The 24983-nt window shown below is 39.6% G+C and overlaps 3 protein-coding genes across 3 annotated transcripts in view; all 3 read right to left on the minus strand.

Annotated features, from left to right (window-relative positions):
• On the minus strand, nt 1–3801 carry LOC113070926 (FAST kinase domain-containing protein 5, mitochondrial-like). The gene is made up of 2 exons (XM_026244278.1): nt 3667–3801; nt 1–2516 (listed from the first exon to the last, which is right to left on the minus strand). Exon 2 carries the CDS (start codon nt 2502–2504, stop codon nt 135–137), a length of 2370 nt encoding a protein of 789 aa, XP_026100063.1. The 5' UTR covers nt 2505–2516; nt 3667–3801; the 3' UTR covers nt 1–134.
• Nucleotides 3802–9757: 5956 nt separating this feature from the next.
• Nucleotides 9758–15816, minus strand: LOC113070935 (leucine zipper putative tumor suppressor 3-like). The gene is made up of 5 exons (XM_026244288.1): nt 15286–15816; nt 13052–13633; nt 12600–12920; nt 11745–11975; nt 9758–11011 (listed from the first exon to the last, which is right to left on the minus strand). Exons 1-5 carry the CDS (start codon nt 15814–15816, stop codon nt 10373–10375), a joined length of 2304 nt encoding a protein of 767 aa, XP_026100073.1. The 3' UTR covers nt 9758–10372.
• Nucleotides 15817–21016: 5200 nt separating this feature from the next.
• The window catches only part of LOC113070954 (transmembrane protein 127-like), a 4291-nt gene continuing 324 nt past the window's right edge, over nt 21017–24983 (minus strand). The window contains exons 1-5 of the mRNA XM_026244306.1: nt 24773–24983; nt 24278–24341; nt 24019–24199; nt 23094–23255; nt 21017–22095 (exon numbers count right to left, since the gene is read on the minus strand). The exon at nt 24773–24983 is cut by the window's right edge and continues 324 nt beyond it. Of these exons, the coding sequence (XP_026100091.1) occupies nt 21818–22095; nt 23094–23255; nt 24019–24193 (615 nt within the window). The 5' untranslated portion in view covers nt 24194–24199; nt 24278–24341; nt 24773–24983 and the 3' untranslated portion in view covers nt 21017–21817. The remainder of the gene's footprint in view (nt 22096–23093; nt 23256–24018; nt 24200–24277; nt 24342–24772) is intronic.

The following is a 24983-nucleotide window of genomic DNA, read 5'->3' on the forward strand; positions in this document are numbered from 1 at the left end:
AATTTTTCATTTATTGAATTCCAAATGTGCAACAAAACAAGAAACATCAGTGCTGTGGTTTAGTATAAAACAGAAATGTTATCTCTAGGTTGAGTAAAACCTGGTAGTTCATATATGTAAAGAATTCAATCAGTCTATTTTTTGGCGTCAGAACAGCTGAATATCTTGCAGTGCAGATAGGCGAGTTTCTCTGCATAGGAGCGTCGCAGCAAGGGAAACCATTCCCAATGGGGCAACTCTACGACTCTGTATCCAGCCAGCGCAAGTTGTCTCCTCTTCAGTGCATGTAATCCAAGCAACTGCTCAGTTCTGTAGCAATAGTGATTCCTGTGTGTCACTTGAACAGCAAGTCTCTGAATAGATGGTTTAGAATCACTAAGGCGAGACGACCGCTTTCGGGATTTGGTCAACGCCATCAGAAGATTGTCTGTCAAGTCAATACCCACATTGAAAATACTTTCTCTCTCTTGGACTGGTTCAACCGTGTGGACCTCTGGCTTTTGGAGGAACTTGTTGGACTGCTGCAGTGGACTCTTTTGTGTATTAGTTAGTTGAGCTAGTAGGTCGTCAGTTATGGTAACTCCAGAGGGCCTTGCTTTCAAGTTTTGGGAGGCGAGATTTTGTTGCCCATGTCCGGAGGATACAGGAACAGGCTGGTCATTTTGGTCTAAGTGCACTTCCAAGTCAATCGAGCGCAGATGTGGAAGAATCATATGTTTGCGCACAAACACCTCTCCACCGAGAAGTTTCCGCAACACATCTTCAGCCTCGAGCACCTCTGGCTTCTGGCAGATATCTGATTGAGCAAAATCCCACAGCTGTTTGGTCACTTCTTCCCGAATTGCAAGACTAAGTCTTGGGATCGTTGACTCGGGTAACTCCAAGCCTACCGTTCCGTCTAAGGTAAATAAGTCTTTCCTCAACTCAAGCTCTTGGGAATTACAAGCCTTGTTGACGAACTCTGCAGATAAAGCCAGACTGAGCAGGTCTTCAGGGAACAGACCGGCAAAAGCCAGTCCGAGCAAAGCTGTCAACAGATGTTCGGGGTATCGCTGAAACTCCACTTGGCGTTCTCGTAAGATCGCAGTGAGACACGGATAAAGGTTGGGACATTGGTTGGGAAGGACTCCTAGAGTCCCAAAGGCCCACAGCATCTTTGCAGCATCTTTACTCCGGCACCGACTGACCACGTCAGGTAATCGTTCAGCAACAGCCAAGAGAACGTGATCATCTCGGTAGTGCAGAGCGGAGAACGCCAAGATGACGTGCATGAGTCCTTGTACTTCCATGTGCGGGGCACGTCGAGGAATCTCCGATCCCATGGCTTCCAGCCACGGGAGATGGTCTAGATAGCTAAATCGCATAAACTTCATTACATTTACGATCCCGAAGTCACTCATATCCTCAACTACAGCAAGAGCCCTGTCCACAAGCCGGCGCGTCGCTCTCTCGGACAGGGAGCGCTGGGATTTGAAGAGGCCTAAGCAAACGGCGCCCAGTTCTTCAGGCTTCAACTGGTTCAAATGACGCATAAGTAAGGACTCAAGGGGTTGAACGAGGGTATCAGGACATCTCCTGCCTTCTCCGATTATGTACAAGAGCTGCACGAACTCTGGAATACCCATTTGGTTGAAGTTTCGGCTCACGTTGTCAAAGAGCCTCTCGAGGTACTTAGGAACTGCTCGGCCGAGGCATCGCCAGAAGTCGGCGGCGAGCAGCAACTGGTGAAGCTCCATCTCGCCGGATCGCCGACAGAACTCGGTTTCATACAATCCCAGAATACTATGAGAATGAGGCAAGGCCAAGTTCACGAAAGCCCTCAGGGCATCCAATAACTGCGGCGTTGTGAAGTTTTGCAGGATCTCCACGCTGTACCGCAGGAGCATATTAAATCGCTTGTCGCCCCTTACAACAACAATCTGTTCTTGGGGAATCTGACCAAGTTTGGACAAGGAATTAGTTACTTCTGAAGGTTCCATGTTGCTTTTTTGTACCGTGACTTTATGTAGAACTAACAAGGCCTCGTTGAGGTCTACAGTAGATGAGCATTGGGAGAGGTCATGGGTCATGTTGCGGTATTCAGGCCGACATCTCTGAAAGGCTCGTGGGGCGCTGTTGACACTTGGCTCTTTGGTGGCGTTTGGGGTCGGAACGGCTACTCGGTCTGAAGCCGTGTTTAACTGCGTATTCCTGGTACTGGAGACCCGTCGTGAGGCGCTAATACTACACGGGCTACGCTTTGGACGGAAAGCAGGGTTTAAGGGACGATTGACGGACAGTTCTTCTTCAGCTTCGGAGCGGCCCACAATAGAAGAATGTGTCGACGGTCTCTGGTAGTAAGCCGAGGGTTTGTATACCAGTGTGCTTTCAGTCTCTTCTTCTCCCTTTGGATCTCCATTCTCCACATTTGATGACAAACGTTGGGAACTAAAGATGAAAACGCGCTGTATGTTGGCGTAAAGATGGCGCTTTGCCACATGATGAAACAGCACTGTCGCAGACATCAATAGCAGGCACTGGAAATAATCATAAAAGAGATTTATGTTTTTACTTTAAAGATCAACAGTGTCTGAATATTGTACTTCTTTAAAAGCAAAAGTCAGTTATTTGGTGTTAAATCATTATCACTAATTCTTCTCACTTTTAATGGCTGAATTATTATTATGCAACCCGTCTACAAAAGCTGCAGCAAATATGAATTATTTTAGTCTGTGAAACAGGAACAGAAATGCATTCCATTATAATGCCTTTAGATACATCTCAGGAGTTCTGATCTAAATTATACCTAGTATCATTAATTCTGGAACCTGCAAATGAAATGTACACAAGCTTGATGAAATACAAAGAAAACTTATTTTACACAAGCTAGGCAGGTGAATATAAATAGCCTATTTTAACTTTCAAAAATTGTTACTTATTTATTTTTCTATGTTTATTACTTTATGTCTCAAATCGTCTATCACTATTCAAAACACAACTTAATGTTAAACCTGATGTGACATCTAAAGATTCAAATTAAACTCATATTAAAGTCGGCATGAAACAAAAAAATGCAATTATTCCAATTTCTTCCCTAAATGATGAGTGATGAATATGTAATGTTTTTAATTAAAGATGATGTCTGAAATAATAATAATAATGTGCACAGATAAATCAATAAAAACGTCAATATTCCATTTAAAAAAAAAAGTCAGAATTTTATTTCATGGTAACTTTAAATTTGGGTCTGTGCATGCTTTTACAAGACTTAATTTTGGAACAATCACTTCCTATTATATCAGCGATTCTGTACTGTAACGAAACTGACTGACACAGAAGAGAACATAAACAGAGCCTCTAAATATTAAATACAATATGAAGAGATTGTCGTGTTTTCTGTTTCTATGAAAGAGTCGCTTCGCAAAATATAATTAAAAATAAAATAAAAAAATCGTAGATTCAGTATTTCGCTTCGTCAAACAAGAATTTAATCAATGTTCAAGCTTTATTTTATGACGTGTGTTTAAAAAAAACACTGACTTAAAAGACAGTTAAACAAGGCATTATTTCCGTTTGGCGAAACGTCTTTAATCAAACATAAATTACCGCACGTCCTTGACAGCAGACGGTGAAAACAACCAGAAAACAACAAACTGAGCACGAATGAGTGTAGAATGATGGACTTACCTTCAGCGCGTGTATTCATCAAGCTATTCGAGTCAACTAAGTGTTTATTTAATTAAGACACATTGTAAAAACACTCATTTATGTGCTGAATCCACACAGACAGCATGTGTGTAGTGAGTGCGAATGTCATGCGCGCTACGGAGGCTTGCAGGAGACAAACAGCGGACACGCGCACAGTCAGTCCCGAGACTGCAGCGATGATCATACGTAGGCCAAAAAGATATATATTATTATTATTATCTGCTCACATTTTTGTCACGTTCTTGATGGGATTGTAGATTGTGTATTTCTACAGTACAAATAAATAAATACAAATCTGAAAGTGTATAATTTGAATAGAATATAAATATATTGAATGTAATTATTTATATATTTATTACATTAATATACGTTCATTTACGATTATTAATGTGAATTACATATATACACACATATAATTTGTATATATATATATATATATATATATATATATATATATATATATATATATATATATATATTTATTTATGATTATTTTTATATATATTCCTATACATTTATATTTTTAAATGTTGTGAAATATTTAATTCATCTATTATCTATTGTATATCTAATTCATGATTTTGTAATTGTAATTTTATATATAATATTCATGATTTTACAGTACTAACAGTTATTGATCAAAACAAATATATATATATAGACACACACACACAGATGGTTTTGATTTACAGTATTTACAGTAATTGCACAACCCAACATATTTTTGCAGAAACTATAAAAACAATGGTCAATTTAATACACAAATTACAAACAAGACAAAAATGTAAGCAATTAGTCATTTTAAATCATTATTTCTGCTGTAGTTTTTATTTTTAGCTAATATTTCATAAATGATCATATGACAACAAACTCTTAGAAGAAAGGGATCATTGGGATTCTATATAGAACCATAGGGTTCTTTACTCAACTCCAAAGAACCTTTTATGCCAAAAAGGTTCTATAATGACAAGAAAGAACCCTTTTGGCACAAAGGGTTCATATCTTGAATTTTGTGATCATTCACATGCATTCATAAATGTATTTGAATACACAGAATAATGCAGTGAAAGAATGCACTCGAAATGCACACGTTCACTAGTATGACTTACATCATGTAACTTTACATTAGCCTAGATATGTGCTCTTTTTAGGCACGATTTGTTTAGTTTTTTTAATATACTTGATACTGTTAAAAGGCACATCATTAAAACAAAAAATACAAGTTCACTACTAAATTAGTTAAAAATGCCTATCCATATACAGCTATGATTTGCGAACCCCAAACTGACTCAAATGATTCGCAAAAAACCGCTATGAACTCCCGAACTGATTCAAATGAATCGCGAACCCGATTTGAACTCCCGAACTGATTCAAATGATTCGCGATCCCCAAACTGACTCAAATGATTCGCGATCACGCTACAAACTCCAGAACTGATTCAAATGATTCGCGATCCCAAAATTGACTCAAATGATTCGCGATCCCGCTTTGAACTCCCGAACTGACTCAAATGATTCGCGAACCCGCTACGAACTCCCGAACTGATTCAAATGATTCGCGATCCCCAAACTGACTCAAATTATTCGCGATCCCACTACGAACTCCCAAACTGACTCAACTGATTCGCGATCCCGCTACGAACTCCCGAACTGACTCAAATGATTCGCGATCCCACTCCAACTCCCAAACTGGAGTCAGATGACTCAAATGATTCGCGATCTTGCTACGAACTCCCGAAATGCTTTAAATGATTTGCGATCCCCAAACTGACTCAAATGATTCGCGATCCCGTTACGAACTCCCGAACTTATTCAAATGATTCGCGATCCCCAAATTGACTCAAATGATTCACGACCCCTCTACGAACTCCCGAACTTATTCAAATGATTTGCGATCCCCAAATTGACTCAAATGATTCGCGATCCCGCTTTGAACTCCCGAACTGACTCAAATGATTCGCGAACCCGCAACGAACTCCCGAACTGACTCAAATGATTAGCGATCCCAATACACATAATGCTATAAAAGTGTGCACATCGAGAGAAATAAACAGCATATGTTCATGTTAACAACTTCTTTAACTTGAGCAAACGCTGCTAATACACATACATTTATTAATAAAGTAAATAAAACGAAAACATGAATGTTTTAATGCTACTGAATAAAAATAAACGATCCGCTCGAAAGTCTCTGCTCATCATGACAGGACCTGGATCAGTGAGCTGCGTCTCGGGCCGATGACGTCACTTCCAGGGAGGCATGTTGTACACGCCCCCGTCCCTTGACTCCACCCCCATCAAAACAGTGCCACAAAGAGAGACGTGCAGAAAAGTAAAGCGCAAAGGAAAAATGGTATGGCAAGCTCAAACTAGACTGACACACAAAATACAAGCAGCGTTGCAAATAAATTAATAGATATGACCATGGAAAATATTTATTGCAAAATCATTGCTTTCGTGCTGTTTCATTTGTTTTGCAATTCTTAATTTTTGTTTGCAAAAAACAAATGTATTTTCCTCAATACTTTAAATAAAATGTTTTAAATTTGTTTTTGTTTTTATTTTTTTTGTATATTTTAAACAAGGTAAATCTTTCTGATTTATTAAAATAAAAAGTCACATATATATATATGGATTTTTCTGGGCTAAGCCCCGGATCTCCACTCACCCTAGAACCAACCCTGATCATATGTAACTAAAATCATCCACAAATGTTCACCGAACCTGTTGAGGTTTATTTAAAGAATAATAATAATGAAGAAATGCAGCTATGTTTTCTTATCCACATCTTTATTATTTAAATTAATATTTGCTATGATATGCTTTTTCCAAGCAATTTCTGAAAAAAGAACGAAAGGAAAAAATGAATTTTTTACAAAAACCTCGGTGGCGTGGCGCACCAATACATCTCAAGAACTGATCGAGAAAGAGAAGAGACATGGGACTCTCGAGTGTATGACTTTACCGTAATACAGCCGATCAAAGGATTTAAGATTCATATATGTATATTATATTCCTATAGTAATAGTTTTGAAAAATAAAAGCTGACATGTCAGTCTCATTACTTCACAAAAGTATTCACACGCATTAGCTCGGTATATTTGGATAGAATAGTTCTGTACACAGAAGAAACAGTGATATTTACATGCCTTTGTCTCTACCAAGAACACAACAGAAGAAGCACATAGCAGCAAAAGAGTGTGGCCAGAGACAGCATCCATCTAAAGCTTTCTCTATTAACACCTAGTGTCAAAGCTGCAGTGATTATCTCAGATATGGCATGATGGGAGAGACGCTCCAGACTCTTTCTATTGCATTTCTATAGCGGTACATTGAGGGAAATAAATCACTTGTTTGTGCTTGTTTCTTCATCCAGCACCAGATGCATTTCGCATGCAAAACACAGCGAATCTTGCTCGTTTAGTGTTGTGATATGTGACTTGATCACAAAGGAATCAGTTCTATAGCTTATAAGCAATGGTTAAAGACTTTGTGACAAAAGGTGTTCTGTGAAATGCTACCACTATAACAGCAAACCGCTTTTGTCCCTTGTCAGAGCCTGTAGTGCGTTTGTTATCTGGCCATGTTTAGAAAAGCATACAAGCATACGACTCGTGCTGCTTCTATTCAAGAGAGCACACTGCACACTACATAGTGCACACTGCATACTGCACACTACATAGTGCACACTACATACTGCACACTTGTACTTCTACTTCCAGTGTGATGACAGAAACATCATCATACAATCTTTCTTGATTTGACTAGATGCATTTGTACACAAAACTGTATTAAAAATGCAACACAGCAGTTTTTATTCATTAGACGCAGAATTGCACACATTAAGAAAGAAATAGTAAGCAGTACACAGTGCATATGGTGTTTTATGGAAGCTTATTTCTGCAATGGAATAAAGAAATTAAAAAAAAAAGTTGATTGCAATTATTTAATTTATTTTCACAATTTTGACTTTTTTCTCCATTTTGCAAGTTTATATCTCACAATGATGACTTTATATTTCACAATTCTCAAAAATTGCTAGTTTATATCCCACGATTCTGACTTCATATATCAGCCTGAGAAATTTAAGAATCAAGATTAAAAAGGTCAGAATTGTAATATAAAAAGCCACCATTAACTTAATTTTTTCTTTTCTCGCAAATTGCACGTTTAGATCTCACAATTTTGACTTTACATCATGAAATTCTTAATTTGTTTCAGAACTGCAAGAACAATGGTCAGATTTGCAAGATATAAACGTGCAATTGACAAAATAAAGTCAGAACTGTGACCTATAAAGTCGCAATTTCTTTTTTTTTTTCAGTGGCGGAAACAAGGTTGACAAATTTGTGTATATTTTCTGTTTATATCTCACAATTCCGACTTTTTTTCTCTGATTTGTGAGTTTATATCTTGCAGTTTGGAGCTTATATCTACAATAATAATTTTATATCTTGCATTTCCTAATTTTCTCAGAATTGCAAGAAAAAGGTTAGAATTGAGAAATAATTTTATTTTTTTTATTCCAATGGTGGAAATGACTTTCCATAGTATTCAGCAAGCGTGCATCTGGGAAATTAAATGGATATTTAGCATTTTTGATCAAATTTTTCTACTATTCCCTCTTAAATCATCACACTGTTGATGCGAAGTCAAGTCAAGCACTTTGCATTGTGGGAAACAGTATTGTGCGCAGTGTGCTCTGTTGTATACACACTGCAGTAACAGTACGCGTCGCATGCCAATTCCAGTCTTCATCTACCACACAACCCTCATTTCAGTCTTCACAACCCATTCAAATATTCCACGGGATCTCTGTGCACTTATGCCAAAACATTTCAATTATCACTTCAATCTACTGCATATGACATTTTTAAAGTCAAATATTCTAAATGATACTCTCAGTAAGTATACATTGACACATTATATGCTCTTTTTGGAAGAATGCAAAGTCTTCATCCATCGACTAATTGGAGATGGACCCGTCGCCCTCTGCACAGTTTTGGCTCAGCCGCCGTCCATCAGTCAAGCAGCTTCATCAACCAAACCTCATTCAGCTGCTGTTGTTCACAACAACCGAGTCCTCAGTTTAAAGCAGGATGGTCTGAGACCGAAGCGACAGGTGCACTAACATATTGACTCAATCTCTCCTTCTAGTTTACTCTACGTAGCTCAAAACATAGAAAAGGGCAAAAACAACATTCAGGTGATATACAGTACGTTCTGAGTTGAAATGAATACACGTCCTCCGCCGCTGCTTTGGGCAATAGAGCAGGGGGGTTGAGCGCTCCTCTGTCCCACACCAGGCCTCGGCCTCCAAACATACTCTATTCAAGCACATGAACACATGCACAAACTCTATTTCACTGCTTTTCGTGAAGCGCAATTCATTATGCGTCGCAACAATGCATTCAGAGTCTGCAATGTATCAGTTTTGATAAAAATTTAAACTGTTCTTTTGACATAATAATGTTGATCATTTCATTTAAAATGAAAATTTAGCATTGTTTTTTTACAATTTTGATTACATCAACTTAATATGGATTGCAATTTAAACTAAAATTTCTGCTTTAATATGCACAATTTTAATATTGTGTAATTTAAACTGAAATGTCTGCATTAATTGTTTTTTTCTTATAAAAAACAAATAAACCGAGAAGATTAATAGATATAGATGTGTTGAAATTAGTTGAAAAAAAAAACTAAATATTTCTGATTAATGAATTAAAAAATTGTGTTAATGTTAGAAATTATTCAGTTCCTCCAAGTCAGAGTAGATTGTTGATTAAACATAATCTGAATTACGTTGTCATAACCCAAAAAGACTGATGCATAACTTTTGTGCTATATTATTATTATTATTATTATTATTATTATTGTTTTAGCCAAAACATTTATTTTGTATTTTGAGTGTAGAATGATTTCTGAAGATCACGTGACACTGAAGACTGGAGGAATGATGCTGAAAATACAGCGGAGCATCACAGAAATACATTACACTTTAACAGAGATTCACACAGAAAACAGATGTTTTAAATTGTAATAATATTTAAACATTTTACTGCATTTTTAATGAAATAAATGCAGCCTTGCTGAGCAGAAGAGAAGAACTTCTTCCAAATCATCAAATCTTTTGAACGCTTGAATAATCTGCTTAATTTCATCTTGCACATCTGTGTACTTGTGTAGAGTATGTTTCTGCGGCCCAACAAACATAAACATTAACATACGAGACTGGCACTAAGATTTGGTCCTTAAACGTGATGGTGCGTTGCATCTAAGCACCATGCAAGAACTTCACTTTAAGAGGAACTCCCTGCAGTTTTAGTCTAGTTTTGATTGTTTGAAGTTTACAGAAAGATGCTGTCATTATTAGGATATTCTTCAGAAAAGATGGTGACTTATTAATAGCCTAAACCCTCGCGCCTGTAAAAACACAAAGCTGAAACAGTCTGTTAATGCCGGTTCCCCATAAACCCCTGAGTGTTTTCCTCTTGGCTACTGACCTGCGGCCAGCTCCTCTGCACTAAACCAGCTGATAAGGCCACACATGCAACTCATAACTACCCAACGGACCTGCCCTCAACCCACACACCTGCCCCAGACAAGCAGGGCATCCTTGGACAGTCCTCGCAAGCGGTTTAGTTTTTGGATTGTACTGAATGCAGTTGTAATCAGGGATGCATTAGATCTCCGTTGACTCGATCCTCTCCAGTCGGGTCGGCACGGGCCACATCGGAGCCAGCTGGTGCATCTCCGGCAGCTTCTTCTCCTCCGCTGGTGGGGTGGGAGAGGTCAGGGATATGGAGACGGACACGGAGGCATCCAGCGGCGACGGCGTTGCGATCTGGGCTCCCAGCTTGTCTACGCGCTCCTCCAGAGCCTGGTTCTTCTGCAGCATCTCCACGTAGCTGAGCTGCAGCTGCGCCTGGTACTTCAGCACGCGCTCTTTCTCGTCCTGCCAGGTCTGGCGCTCCTGAGTGAAGGTGAGCGCCTGCCGCTCTCGCTGCTGCCGCTCCAGACGCAGCTCGCCCTGCAGTCGCTCCAGCTGCTGCCGCAGGTCGCCCGACTCCTGCCACTGGACCTTGTAGTCGTCGCTCTGTAGCGTGAGCAGCGGGTCTGGTGCCGGGAGCGCCCGGAGGGACGTGGGTGTCTCCGGAGGGGACAGAAGATGCTCTCGGCTGCAGGATACCACCAGCTGACCCATATCGGTCAGGCTGGGCTCACTGGAGCGACTGGAGCTGCTGCTGAGTTCACTGAGGGCCTTCTTCAGCCGTGCAACCTCCGTCTCAAACGCACTCAGCTTGTCCCGCAGCACTGTGACCTGCAAACACAGAGAGGGACATATACACACATCAGATAGGGTTGCATGAATCTAATAAATAATAATATTCCACTGTAAAATAAAATTAGTTCTGTCTTGGCAAGGTTGAGCTGATGGTCTTTCATCCAGCAAGACATGTCTGTTAGACAAGCTGAGATGCGAGCAGCTATCATTGGATCACAAGGATGGAATGAGAGGTAGAGTTGAGTGTCATCAGCATAGGCGTGGTATGAAAAGCCATGTTTCTGAATGACAGAACCTAATAATGCCATGTAGAGAGAGAAGAGAAGTGGTCCAAGAACTGAGCCCTGAGGCACCCCAGTAGCTAAATGGTGAGACCTTGAAGAATACCTTGAAGAATACCTTAAAGGACCTATATCATATAAGAATTTGAGTACTGAATCAGACTGAACTGCTGAACTGCAGACAGAAAAGAAAAGTGGTACAAGAACTGAGCCCTGAGGCACCCCAGTAGCTAGATGGTGAGACATGGACACCTCACCCCTCCAAGATACTTTAAAGGACCTATATCATATAAGACATTGAGTACTGAATCAGACTGAACTGATGAACTGTAAACAGAGAAGAGAAGTGGTCTAAGAACTGAGCCCTGAGGCACCCCAGTAGCTAGTTGGTGAGACTTGGACACCTCACCCCTCCAAGATACCTTATAGATACCTTATTCTCTGTTATCATCGTCTGACAGACAGACACAGATGTGTGGCATCTTTACCTCGGCAAGCATGGTCTGTAGCTCGGCCTCGCAGCGCTCCAGTTCCAGGGTTTTGGTGCAAAAAGACTCTTTGAGGCTGATCTCAGCCTCCTCTCGCTCTCTCAGCTGGGCGTTGAGGTCTTTCAGCTGTCCTCGCAGTGCCACCATCTCTCCGGCCCGCTGTGTCACCTCGCCCTGACTCTCCCTCAGCTGCTGCTTCAGCAGAGAGATCTCGCCCACCTTCTGACACACCTGCACACACACATATACAACTATATATTTCTGTGCAGTCTAACGGTTATCTGGATATTTAGCCTATACGGAAATTGTGGAAAAATATTTCAGTTTAAAATAAGGGTTTTCTATGTGAATATATGTTAAAATATAATTTATTTCTGTGATCAAAGCTACTTTTTCAGCATCATTACTCTAGTCTTCACTCTTCAGTGTCACATGATGCTTCAAAAATCCTTCTAATATACTAATTTGCCTCTCAGGTATTATTGGTTTCTATTTATGTTGGAAATATTTTAACTACTTTTTTTCAGGATTAACAGTATAGAAAGTTTATCAAGTAACAGCAACTTCTTTTCCGTTTGAATTAACTATTAACTATAACTGGTATTTGATCTTGTCTTAGGTATAAACTCACTTCATTTTGATTCATTTCTCAAAAAAATGGCATTGTGCTTCTCAACTTAATGTATCTTGATTCAAGGATGTTTAGATGTTTTCACTGGAGAACAAGACAAAAGTGTTGAGGAAAAACATCACTTTCTGCAGTGGATGTGCATTCACTGCAATAGGCTACATATGTCGATCTCAAAACTAAGTAACTAAGTAACTGTGATTTGATGTCAGGCGAGTCTCTCTCACCTCCCACTTGGTCTCCTCCAGTCTGGGCAGGATATCGGCCTGCTCCTTCCTGAAGTCCAAGCACTTCTTCTCCAGCTCCTCTCTCTGAGCGAGCAGCATCGTCATCTCGTCCTGCAGACGCCGCTTGTCCTGCTGCAGACGGGCGATCTGCGCCTGCAAGGCCTGCTGGGTTCGCTGGGCACGTCGGGTCACCTGCTGCAGACGCCCAGCGTAGTTCTGCCTCAGCTCCTCCATCTCCCGCTCCCACACGCGCTGTTTCTCCTCGAAAACCTGCACGATGGCCGCCTCGCTCTGGTCCAGGTTTCGCCGCATGTGAATCACCTGCGAGAAGGGCAGGGTGGCCGAAACACACGAAAACACAAGCTTGATTTCATGCATTATTGCATGCTCACGCCACGTGTCTGATTGCATTTCTTAATGCAACTTTGCATAAACGTACAAAGTTCTTTCACCTCACTTACTTCTTGTTCTCTCTCCCACAGACGCTCCTCCAGGTCCTGAATAACGTCGTCGGATGATGGAGAGGGCCTCAGGGGCGCGGGAGCATCGTTCAGGTGACTGAGACGCTGGTACGAGGAGGAGCTCTTGCCTGAGGATGAGCGGCCGCTGTCCGAGGCACTGAGGCCGTTCTGGTAACCCGGCTTGTCCAGTTTGTCCAGGGCGACGGTTCCCAGTCGGTTGATGTGGCTGGTGGAGGCACTGAGGGGTCCGAGCGCAGGCGGTGGCCCGTAGCTGGAGCCTGTGTACGTGGGCAGACTAGTAAGAGAGTTCCTCCCGGAGTCCGACAGACTGCCCTGTCCGGCCCGGCCTGCACCGGTGTGTGTCCCACGGCTGCCGGGACTGTCCTGGTCCCACAGTGGGCCAGGCGCGTTCGGACCCCCTTTCTCGCCTCCGCTGCCGCCACTTCCGCTGCTCCCAGGACCGCCGGCCGTCCCAGAGCTGGACTGCAGGGGACACACCAGATTCTGCATGGAGTGAAAGCTCTTGGGTACCACAGGTTTGAAGGCTGATGGACGCACCAGAGAGTCGTTGGTCTGCAGAGATAGAAATTAATTTAAATGGTGACATCAAATACAGTTTTTCTGTATATATACATATACATATTTTCCATTTTCGTAAAAATTTCACTTTGTTTAATTATTTTTTTAATATGCTTTTGTGATATTTAGTTTGCATATATAGTATACAGTATATATATTCTATTTAGCTTTAATTTATATATTTTATTTCAGTTTTAGTTCTTATCATTTTAGTACTGCAGCTCATTCTAGTTAGTTGCCAAGACAACATTTAGTTGAAAGTTGAAATTTTAAGATAAGTTATAATCATGGGATAAAATTCATAATTATGACACCAAATGTCAAAATTACGAGGTGCTAAGTCATAATCATGATGGGAAAAAAGAGTAAGTCAAAATTATAGTAGTCAATAAATGTCATTATTATGACTGTTTATCTCATAGATATTACTTTTATGTCATTGATTTTCTCCTAATTTTGACTTTTATCTAATAATTATGACTTGGTATGTCCTAATTTTGAAAAAAAAAAATTCTCATAGATTTTACTTAGTATGTCATCATTTTGACTTTTTATCTCACAATTATAGTTCTCATCTCAGAATTTCAACTTGTAGTGACATAATGATGATGTTTTATCTCATAATTACGACTTACGGTATGTCCATTTTATTTTTATCTCATAATTTTTACTTAGTATGTCATAATTTTGAGTTCTTTGTCTAACAATTATCATTTAACAGCTACCTGATATTTTCAACATTTAATTAAACAGTTATCACTTTTTATCTCATAATTAAAAATTATATTCAAATTGCTGTCATATTCAAATTGATGTCAAATTGTGATCTTTTATCTCACAATTATGAATTAGCTGCTATCTCATATTTTTTTACTTTTAGTGACATAATTATGATGTTTTGTCTCATAATTAGGACTTGGTATGTCCTTTTTTATTTTGAGTTAATATGTTATAATTTTAATTTTTTTCATCTCACAATTATGATTTAACAGCTATCTCATATTTTAAACATTTAATTACACAGTTATCACTTTTTTCTCATAATTACAAATTTGTCACATTGTGATCTTTTATATCACAATTATGATTTAGTAGCTATCTCATAGTTTCAACTTTTATGTCTTATCTCATAATTAGGACTTGGTATGTCCTATTTTTATATCATAATTGTGACTTAGTATGTAAATTTTGAGTTTGTCGTCTCACAATTATGATTTAGTAGCTATCTCATAGTTTAAACTTTTAATTACACAGTTATCACTTTCTATCTCATAATTAATAATGTATGCCAAATTGTGATCTTTTACCTCACAATTAATTTAGTAGCTATCTCATAATATGTTTTATCTCATAATTAGGACTTGGTATGTCCTATTTTTATTATTATCTCATAATTTTGACTTAGTATGTCATACGTTTGAGTTTGTCGTCTCACAATTATGATTTAGCAGTTATCTCATATTTTCAGCATTTAATTAGCTATCACTATTTATCCCATAATTACAAATTTATGTCAAATCGTGATCTTTTATCTCACAATTATGATTTAGTAGCTATCTCATAAATTCAACTTTCAGATGTTTAATCTAATAATTAGGACTTGGTTGTTCCTATTTTGTGATTTTTATCTCATAATTTTGTCGTACCTGTGCCTGCTCGAGTTTTCCCGAGATGGGCAGGATGTTGGGCTGGTTTTGATTATTGGGTTTGGCTTTGCTCTTGTCCTTGTGCTGTGGCGGCTGCGGTGGAGCTTGGCTGCCGTTCTTGTCGTTGTTCAGCACGATGTTGTTCCCACACAGGTCCAGACTCTCTCCGCGCCTGTGTCCTTCCCTCCGTGCCCCATTGGTGAACACCACATTGGAAACCAGCCTCTCTCCGTTGAGCGTCTGCTGGCGGTTGGTGTTGTGTGCCGCGGTGCGCTCTGTGTCGGTGTGGTTGCGAGCGTTAGCATGGTAATCTCTCTCTGCATTGTAGCTGTGCTCGTCGGCGGAGACGCCCTTGGTTTTGGTGCTGGGGATGGGGATGCGCTCGGCGCTGAAGCTGCGGTCATCGAGGCGGCGGCGGGCCGAAGGGGGAGGCGGTGCAGCCGCCAGTGGGCCGTTTGGGGTGGTGCGGGTGCCCACACTGCGCATTGTGATTGGCCGCTGACTGGACGCCCCGCTCCCTACGCTGCCCATGCCAGGAGCCTCGAGCGCGTCACTCCACCGCCCACAGCGCCAGCACACACGGGCATGAAGGGGAAGTGAGCCGGGTCACACACACTGCAACACAATAGACTGCATTAGTGGATTTTCTTCACACAATATAGCATTATAATTCTTTTTCAATTGGGTCATTCAGTTGGGAAGAAGAAAGACAAAATATTACATGTCATAGATGTATATTTACTGAATAATGCGCTGTTTTGTAGATGGGGGACAAAATTACAATTTTCACCTAAGATTCAGAGCCAAAATATAGGATGTAAAAATTAATAAAAATAGCAGAATAATTATGTTATTTTTACACAGAGGTTAGTAGTTCAATTAATAATCTGTTGACTTTAGTCATCTTTGTTGCATTATATGCCAGTGGTGACAGTGGTAAAAAAAAGTTTGCATACCTGCATCACAAAAAGAATTAAAGTTATCTTGACGTTCTTTTAGAATTTGAGCCTTAACAAACTCTTCTTTCAGCATTGTTATTTTTAAGGCCCAGTATGGTTCAGTTCCAGAGAAGAATATTTTTAAGAATATATTAGTTTTTCTTCAACTCATGAACACCAGTTTTGGAAAATCTGCTGTAAACTAAGGTTAAAAGTTGTTCTCTATGTGGCCATTCACACAGAATGTGTTATTTCATTGAAAAAAGTAAAAAAATAAATGCATAAAAATGCAGCGTAATGGAAAAAAAGTGAGTTTATAACTTTTTTAGCTTGAGCACCCCGAAAAACCATTTTTAAAACAGCAGTGCAGTGGAATGAATGTTAATCACCACACAACTAGCTGCTTTATAATATTACATGTGCACCATTACTAGAATAAAATGCAACCAATGTGAACGTGCGTGTACCACATGTATAGTCTCAAAAATAGTCTCCCTTGTGGAATGAATAGATATTATACCGACAGCTCAAGAGAAAGGAAATAGTTGTAAATAACAACATACGTGCGTCCCTCGAGAATCATAAAAGCTGAACTGCTTCCTCTTCTTGCTGAACGTTTATCAGACCTCTCAAAAACCTGACTGCAAGTTCTCATGCCAACACATGACAGAAAAAGACCGTGAGGAGAAGGTCTTCAGTCGAATGAAGCGCATATGTGTCTGTGATCAACACGGATCGGTTTCAGCGAAACTGTACCCTGATTATGATGATATCTGGAGTTAAATATTAACAAACACAGAGCACATCTCACATGACTCTGATCGTGATTGTAAAGCAAAGGCAGTGTTCACATTCAGCTCTAAATGACAGATCTGTTTCTAAACTAATCTTCATTTGTGAAAATAAATTAAATACATATCCCTTTTCTTTTTGCAATTTATGTGATATTTATGTCAATCAAACTGCACATTGACTTTATTGCATTCCTTATTTGCTTTTACTCTTGTGTGAAACATAAAACCATTTATGATAACAAATGGGAAGCATCTTAAATGAAAAGAAAAAAAATAATTGTCTTCTCCAGATGTTCACTGATGGACTGGAGTGCTGTGGATTATTGTGATGTTTTTATCAGACTCTCATTCTGACGGCACCCATTCACTGCAGAGCATCCATTGATGAGACACTGATGCAGTGCTACATTTCTACAAACCTGACACAAACTCACCCTGATCTGGGAGGACAAGGACAGTTTAAAAACAGGTTCAATTTTGGATTTTGATAACATCATATTACCATGATACTTCTTTAAAAAGGGCAAAATAGGATACAATAAGACATCATTCAACATTAAAAATAAAATACACAAATGACTACTCAGCTCTTGTCTCGTGCACATGGATATACATCACAGCATGTGAATGCACATGGATGAGTAACCCATCTGAATATCTCTGTATTTACACACACCTCCGAGGCACTGCCATTGTGCATGTCCAACATTATTGTGTTTTTGTACGGTGCACATTAACACGCAGTTTCTACATAAACTCTCTCCGAGGCGGTCAGCTTTGCAGTGCTGCTGATGCTGTGCAGTAACATCACTGGTCCAGCAGAGCTCTGGATCAGATCAGCACTGGCACGTGCATCTACTACCCTCTCCAGCACAGTCAGTCACTCACAGGCATTACATCATCGCTCACATGCTTCATATATCCCAACACACATTAAAGATTGCCATCCACATCAGCCTCGGCCACACCATCAATAATGCAAGATCAGATTCACGGCTTAACCTCATCACTGCATAACACACATCTGCGAATCAAGGCAAATGCATGGATGTAAACATGCAGTGCAGCAGAATGACACACTGTGTCGATGCATCACACTCACACACCGCAGTGCAATTCAAAGAAGACACACACAACTGGAAAAAAAACTGGAGTGGAGGGGTGAGAGGGAGGCCTGTACACAAACAGCCCACAAAATGCACTAAACACGCATCTTCACCTGCTGAAGCGGCGCATGATCAGTGAATCAGTGAATGCAGGCCTAGTGATGCTGCTAACCAGCAGATGCTCGGATGCATTCAAGGCTGCGTTTATCATAACATAAAAAACGCTCTGCCTCCATTTAACAGAGAGAGAGAGAGAGAGAGACGGCAACAGTACAGGATGCAGTTGCGCTACATCAGCAGCAGCAGCACAATGGAGATCCAGCGTTCACCTGACTACAGGACGAAGCATCCGCTCGCTTTGCCTCTCATTACATAATGCGTGTTAGCGCTCATGCAAAATGATGCATCACTGCATCCGCATCCGTCCAGAACAGCAGCAGCATCAGCATCCAGCGTCTCCATCACTCACACACATACTCACTGTCTCACCGCGGGTCCGTGTATCTGCTCTGCTCGGCCGCTGCGGCGTGAACGAACGTGTGAAGCCGCGCGATGCGCTGCTGCTGACGCCCGCGACGGAGATGAAGCGCGCGCGCGAGGAGAAGGAGAGAGCGCGAGCGGCGCGCGTCAGCTGAGAGACACACCCACCTGCGCCCCGCCCCTTTCGAACGCGGTCGGACACGCCCCCTTATGCACGGTGAGGCCCTTCAGTGCATAACGACCGATCAGTTATTTTAGGACGATGAGCTACAAAACTAGGAAACCAACAGTTAATCAATTTATACTATAAAAATGTTTAAAAATTCTCCAGATGGCGGATTCACGAAAAAAAAAAACATTAAAATTAGTTTAAAATTCAAAGACAATTTAATGCATTATATTATATATATATAATTGTTAGTTCATGTTCATGCATTAAATAGTATTAACAAATGAGACCTTATTGCAAAGTGTAGCTGTTTTTCATTAGTAAGATAAATGAAATAAAGTGAGACTGTTGTATTATTCAAAGCATATCTTCATTTCAAATAAATATTTCGCAACAGTAAACTTCAATTCAACAGGCATAAACAGATGAATGTAGATGATCAGAATGAATGTTCATGATGTATGCATGCACAGCTTTAAAAACAAACAATGCTTGTTCAGTTGCAGAACACGTTTCGTCATAACACAGTGCAAATATCAGTATTAAAGTCTCATGAGTTGCCTTCAATTTCACATCAGTGAACGCTCTTACTATACAGCACATGTTAATCATGGATAAGCATGCGCACATTTTCACACTTCACTCACAAATAATAGACTGAAGACAATCAAAAAGCATCATGTTATACTAAAACCATCACATGTTTATCATCTCACATCTCGCTCTGTTTTCTCTCTCTCCATTCACAAATTGGTCGGTGACATCAACAACTTCTCAAGGTTACTATGGCGATGGTCTCCATCCAACTGGAGCACAAGCTGGTGTCATGTGACGGAGGCTGATGGAGAACGAGCTGCTGGATGGAGTCTAATTAGAGAGAGAGAGCTGAGAAATTAAGGCACAGCATGATTCCACTGTCCTCCAGAGTTCATCTGGTGAGATGCATTTTCATCAGGAAGATCTGTGTGCGTCTGTATCACTCAGGATCACTGAAGAGTATTATGATACATCAGCTTTAGAACTGAAACTCGTTTTTTATATTACAATCAATTAAAAATGGCTTCACACAAATATATGAACGTAAACACAGACTGTATTTATCCCCTTCAGACTTGGTCTTAGTATCCTATACTCCTCACAGTGTTTGACATGTCTCTGTTATTATATTCAAATCAAATATTAGAGTCAAACATGCAGAGATTCATTAAAGACGCACATGAACGAGATTTACTCATGCTGCTCAACTTTCAAAAGGACTGTACATATGTCTTGTGTTATATTAAGATTTCTGAAGTCATTAAGTGTGAAAATCAGAATAGTGTTATTTTAGTTTCATTATACTAGTTTTTGTTAATATTTTGAATTAAATTAAATTTGTTTATTTTATGTTGTTATGTTTATGTCTATGTCGTTTTAATTATTTTTTATCAGCTTTTTTTTTCAGATCTGTCACGTTACAAAGAAACGCGTTCAGAATTGCGGTTTGATTTGTTTACTTGTTTCTCTACAGAAATCACACCACGGAAATAACAAGAGTCCTGAATATGTTAGTGTTCACACTTGAGTCAAAAAGAATTCAGTTCTGTTTGCATTCACATTGTGTGTGGACACAGTTTAGTCGATCTGAATGTTGATCAGGTCTCAGTTCACTTTCTGTTCACAATGTAGTTGTTTAATACCTGGGTAAGTAAGTATTAAGTATTATATGAATTCTTCTTATTTACGTATAAATTTAATAATAAAGATTATGCATTATAATATTTTTGGACGGTTCGAATGCAGCACTTGTTTTTTTAATTGAGCATAAGAGCTCTCAAAACCCTGAAACGAACCAAGTGTGCTCTCAGTGGTTACCGTATTTGGTCCGAAAACAGAGAAAACCTTCACAATATGACTATGCTCATGTATGAGTTTCACCGCAGGTAACTGAAGGATCTCACGCTGCTGGAATTCATTAATTTACAGAAAGACTACATCTCCCATGATTCTCTGCAGTAGAATGAAACACACAGATAGAGACAGCATCAGAGGTGAATATAGAACATGAACTGAATTTGAATTGAATTAGCAAACAGGATTCAGAATTGCCAATTAAGTAGAAATAAAATGGAATGAAATTCATTACATTTTTAAAAACAAATGTTCTCATCACACAAAATTTGAAGAAACATTAGATGATGCTTATAATATTTTTAGAATGAAGAAATCTGTTTTAATTAATAAACAGCAGCTGTAAAAAAAAAACACTTTAGTCACACTTAAAAATGTCTTAATGTCATTCATTATTAAAGTGAATCTAACCTAATTAAATGTGATTTTATGAATCATTACAGTAGAATACTTCATTTCCCAGAATGCTCCAGTTTACCCCTGAGGCTAAAAATAGAGCCAGATATTAGAGAAAAATGATGCTTTACATATCAGCAAATAAACTAGTCAAAATTACTTGCATAATTAATGTTTTATCGAAAAACATGTTTTCACTTTTGTGTGATTGTTGAATTTCTTTGAATTGTAATTTAATTAGAAAAACAAATCCTGTCAATTCTACATCGCAGCTTACAAAATTATGTTCTAAGAACGTTCCAATTAAGTTACGAAAACGTTATTCCAAACATTTCAAATGCCCAGTTTTCAAACTTTTGAAATCGTTTTGGAACATTCCATTTGAATAATTCTCTGTTACATTTGAATGCTCTCGGAATGTTTTGTAACAAGTGGCAACATTTAAAAAACCGCTGGCTGAATATCCAGGGCACACATGATGCATAAAAATGTTTTTGCGCTAATGTTTTAAGGAACATTATAACAGACTAGATAATGAACTAACGTTTTATTAATGATACTGTCCAGAGAAGCTTGCCAGAACGTTCTGAGATCCTGTATGCTGTGATCACTTCAATTCAAATTCACACTCATGAACCTAATGGAGGCGATGCTTAAATTCTGTGCACTCTCCTGAGGTCACCTGATCACACAGCAGCTCTCGTTCAGCATTGCTGTCGTTGTTCTGCTATAAGAAATAAAGTGTGTAACTCTGTCTGTTTACTCCTCTGTCTCAGCTCCACCAATCAAAGGCTCCGTGTCACTGTGCGCTCCATCCACGCTCAGGAAGTCACACGGCCTGATGGGTTCAGAACGACCCTTGAGGGCCAAAGTGCACGCTATGAAGGAGAAGAGCAGGCCCACAAGCTCGATGTAAAAGCTTTCTCCTGCAGACATGCAGAGCGCCGGGTGGCTTTCAGTCTTCGCTCGCTGCAGGTTGTGTTCAATCACACTCATGCAGGCCGCACACACACCCACAACGGCCACGCAGAGGAACGCTGAGGGGAAATGTGTGAAAACACACGTTAAACAAAGAAACACAACACTTCAGGCCAGAATGATGCTTTTCTCTGTCCACTGCTGCATTGTTGTAATTCTAGAGAATACAGATGTTATACTAGTTTCACCATTTCTGTTTCCTGACTATGATACGTAAAGACGTTTTTACACAAAATTACTAAATGTGGAACACGATGAGTTCATGTGATGCTCTTATCTGTGTTTGATAATGCAGGGTTTCCCTAACTGAGGTTCATGAATTCATGAAAATATATACCATTAAAAAAATAATAATAATTAAGAATTAAAACACATAAAAAACAGAAATAATAATTTATTTGTTTAGCTGCCCGTCACGTGACCAACAACTAACTAAATTCTCAGAGCGACTTTTATAAATAGTAATAATTTAACTCACACAGCCCATTAAAACAATTAGTATTTATTACAAGTTTTCAGAAATTGTATGTTTAAATATGCATTATCTAATTAATCATGCATTCATTTGCATAAAATGAATAAAACCAGTTTACTAAGTTGATTTTGCTGACATATTAAAAGATTTTTTTTTCCAGAGGGAAAACCTTGTTAGCACTTTTTATCACTCTATAAATCATAAAATATTGTCAAAAGATAGAAAATAATAGAATATAGGAATAAAACTGTGATGTTGGTGTTCGTAAGAGCTGCTGAAGTGGAGAAACAACTCTGGGCTATGCGTGTTAAGAATTGAAATCTACAGATGCAAATAGATAAAGTGCAATCAAATAAACACTTCAGTTTGTATTTTGCACGATTTCTTTCCACTAGTCTGAATGCAGACATGTATTAAAGAAGCAAAATAGACTTCAAAACTGACCAGTGCATGAAAAAACCTTGCTTTAATGCACACAGAGTTATGAAACAAGAAATAAAATAAAGCTGCAGCAATCATTCATAAAATAATTCTTAACAGCATAATTTACGTCAGACTGGATTTAGTGAGTTTGAGTTGCACCTGTCGAGACGTGCAGTAACGTGACCAGCTTTGAGTGATTGACAGCTGCTCCGAGGAAATCCAGCAGGAACGAGGAACTGGAAACCAGGACGGCGCTGTAGCAGAGAGCAGCTAGAGAGTACAGCAGCCACATCCCCCATCCCTGCAGCCCACCCAGCGGACCTCCAGCAGACACAACCAGACAAAACACATCATCTGTGCTGCCATTTAAGACAGGTCTCTCTTGAACAAGACTAACTTGGTAAAATAAAGCTTGAAGAGTAGTTCAGAATAAAATGTTAGAAAATATACTCCCCCCTCGGATCATCTGAGATCAGGATGAGTTTGTGTCTTCATCAGATCTGGAGAAATGTCTCATCAGTGGACGCACTGCAGTGAATGGGTGCCGTCAGAATGAGAGTCTGATAAAAACATCACAATAATCCACAGCACTCCAGTCCATCAGTGAACATCTGGAGAAGACAAAACCTGAAACACATCCAGCATTAAGATGATTTTAACTCAAACACATAGAGTCTATAATCCAGAATAACACTTCCTCCAGTGAAAGGTCTCTCACATGTGTTTAAACGCTGCTTGATCTGTGCAGATTTCTCTCCTGATTCAGACCAGAACACTGTTTCACTGGAGGAAGTGTTATTATGGATTATAGACTCTATGTGTTTGAGTTAAAATCATCTTAATGCTGGATGTGTTTCAGGTTTTGTCTTCTCCAGATGTTCACTGATGGACTGGAGTGCTGTGGATTATTGTGATGTTTTTATCAGACGCTCATTCTGACGGCACCCATTCACTGCAGAGCATCCACTGATGAGACACTGATGCAGTGCTACATTTCTCCACACCTGATGAAGAAACACACTCCTCCTGATCTCAGATGATCTGCAGGTGTTCACACAGTAATACACAGAGCTGTAGATCACACCTGTGTCAGTCTGATTCTGATATGCGTGTAGAGTGAAGGCCACACCGTAGATGAGACCGCTGCTCGAATCGGAGCAGTTCTGGACCTGGATCCAGTTGGGATCAGCGATAGACGTGCAGAGTGACACGAGGGTGAAGCACTGGCACACGGCCGCAGGGGTCAACACCAGGGTCATGCTGATCTGAGAGCACACGAGAAAAGAGTCACAGAGTAATGCATCTTCTGTAGAAACCATTCGAATGAAAAACAGTCGACTGACCTTATTCACAGACGTCAAATGTTTTTGCACACTTTGAGCATTTATGGTTCCTCATAAGCAGTAACTATGGAGAAAAAGCAATGAAAGACCAGCAGTATTACTGTGCGGACCCATGACTGTCACACAATAAAGTACATTCATCCTAGGGAGATCGGGGCTAGTTGTCACACTATATACTTCAGAAAAAATAATTCTTATGATATAATTTAGTCTGTACACACAAAATATTTTTAAATAAATAATTGCACATTCACACACGTTTTCAGTATATGAGGTCATTATAAATTATTTAAATATATTCATTATATACCAAACCGGTTTTGGCCTAAATAATTTGTAGCTGACGTAAAATTGCAGCACGTGACAACCTGACCATGTGACAACTAACCCCGGTCTCTACTGTAACTACAAACCATTGAAGAACAACAAAACCAAAACAAGATTGATAACAATGCGTCCGGCGTGACGTCACTGCGTGAGAACGAGGTTTCTCACCTTGACGCTTACAGTCGAAGAGTCGCTCGCAACATTATAATTTATAAACGTCATACATTAATGCATTGAGACGTTCTGTGCACTGAGCAAAGCGTCGGTAATCTGCTGCTCTCATCCTGATCCGGGGTGAAGAAGATCAGTCTGTCCGCGTGTAAAACTCCGCTCACGTTACTGAAATGTCCAGTAAATAAAAGCTCATCGCTTCGGATTA

This window comes from Carassius auratus, chromosome 5 (assembly GCF_003368295.1).
Source record: "Carassius auratus strain Wakin chromosome 5, ASM336829v1, whole genome shotgun sequence".
NCBI classification, from domain to species: Eukaryota; Metazoa; Chordata; class Actinopteri; order Cypriniformes; family Cyprinidae; genus Carassius; species Carassius auratus.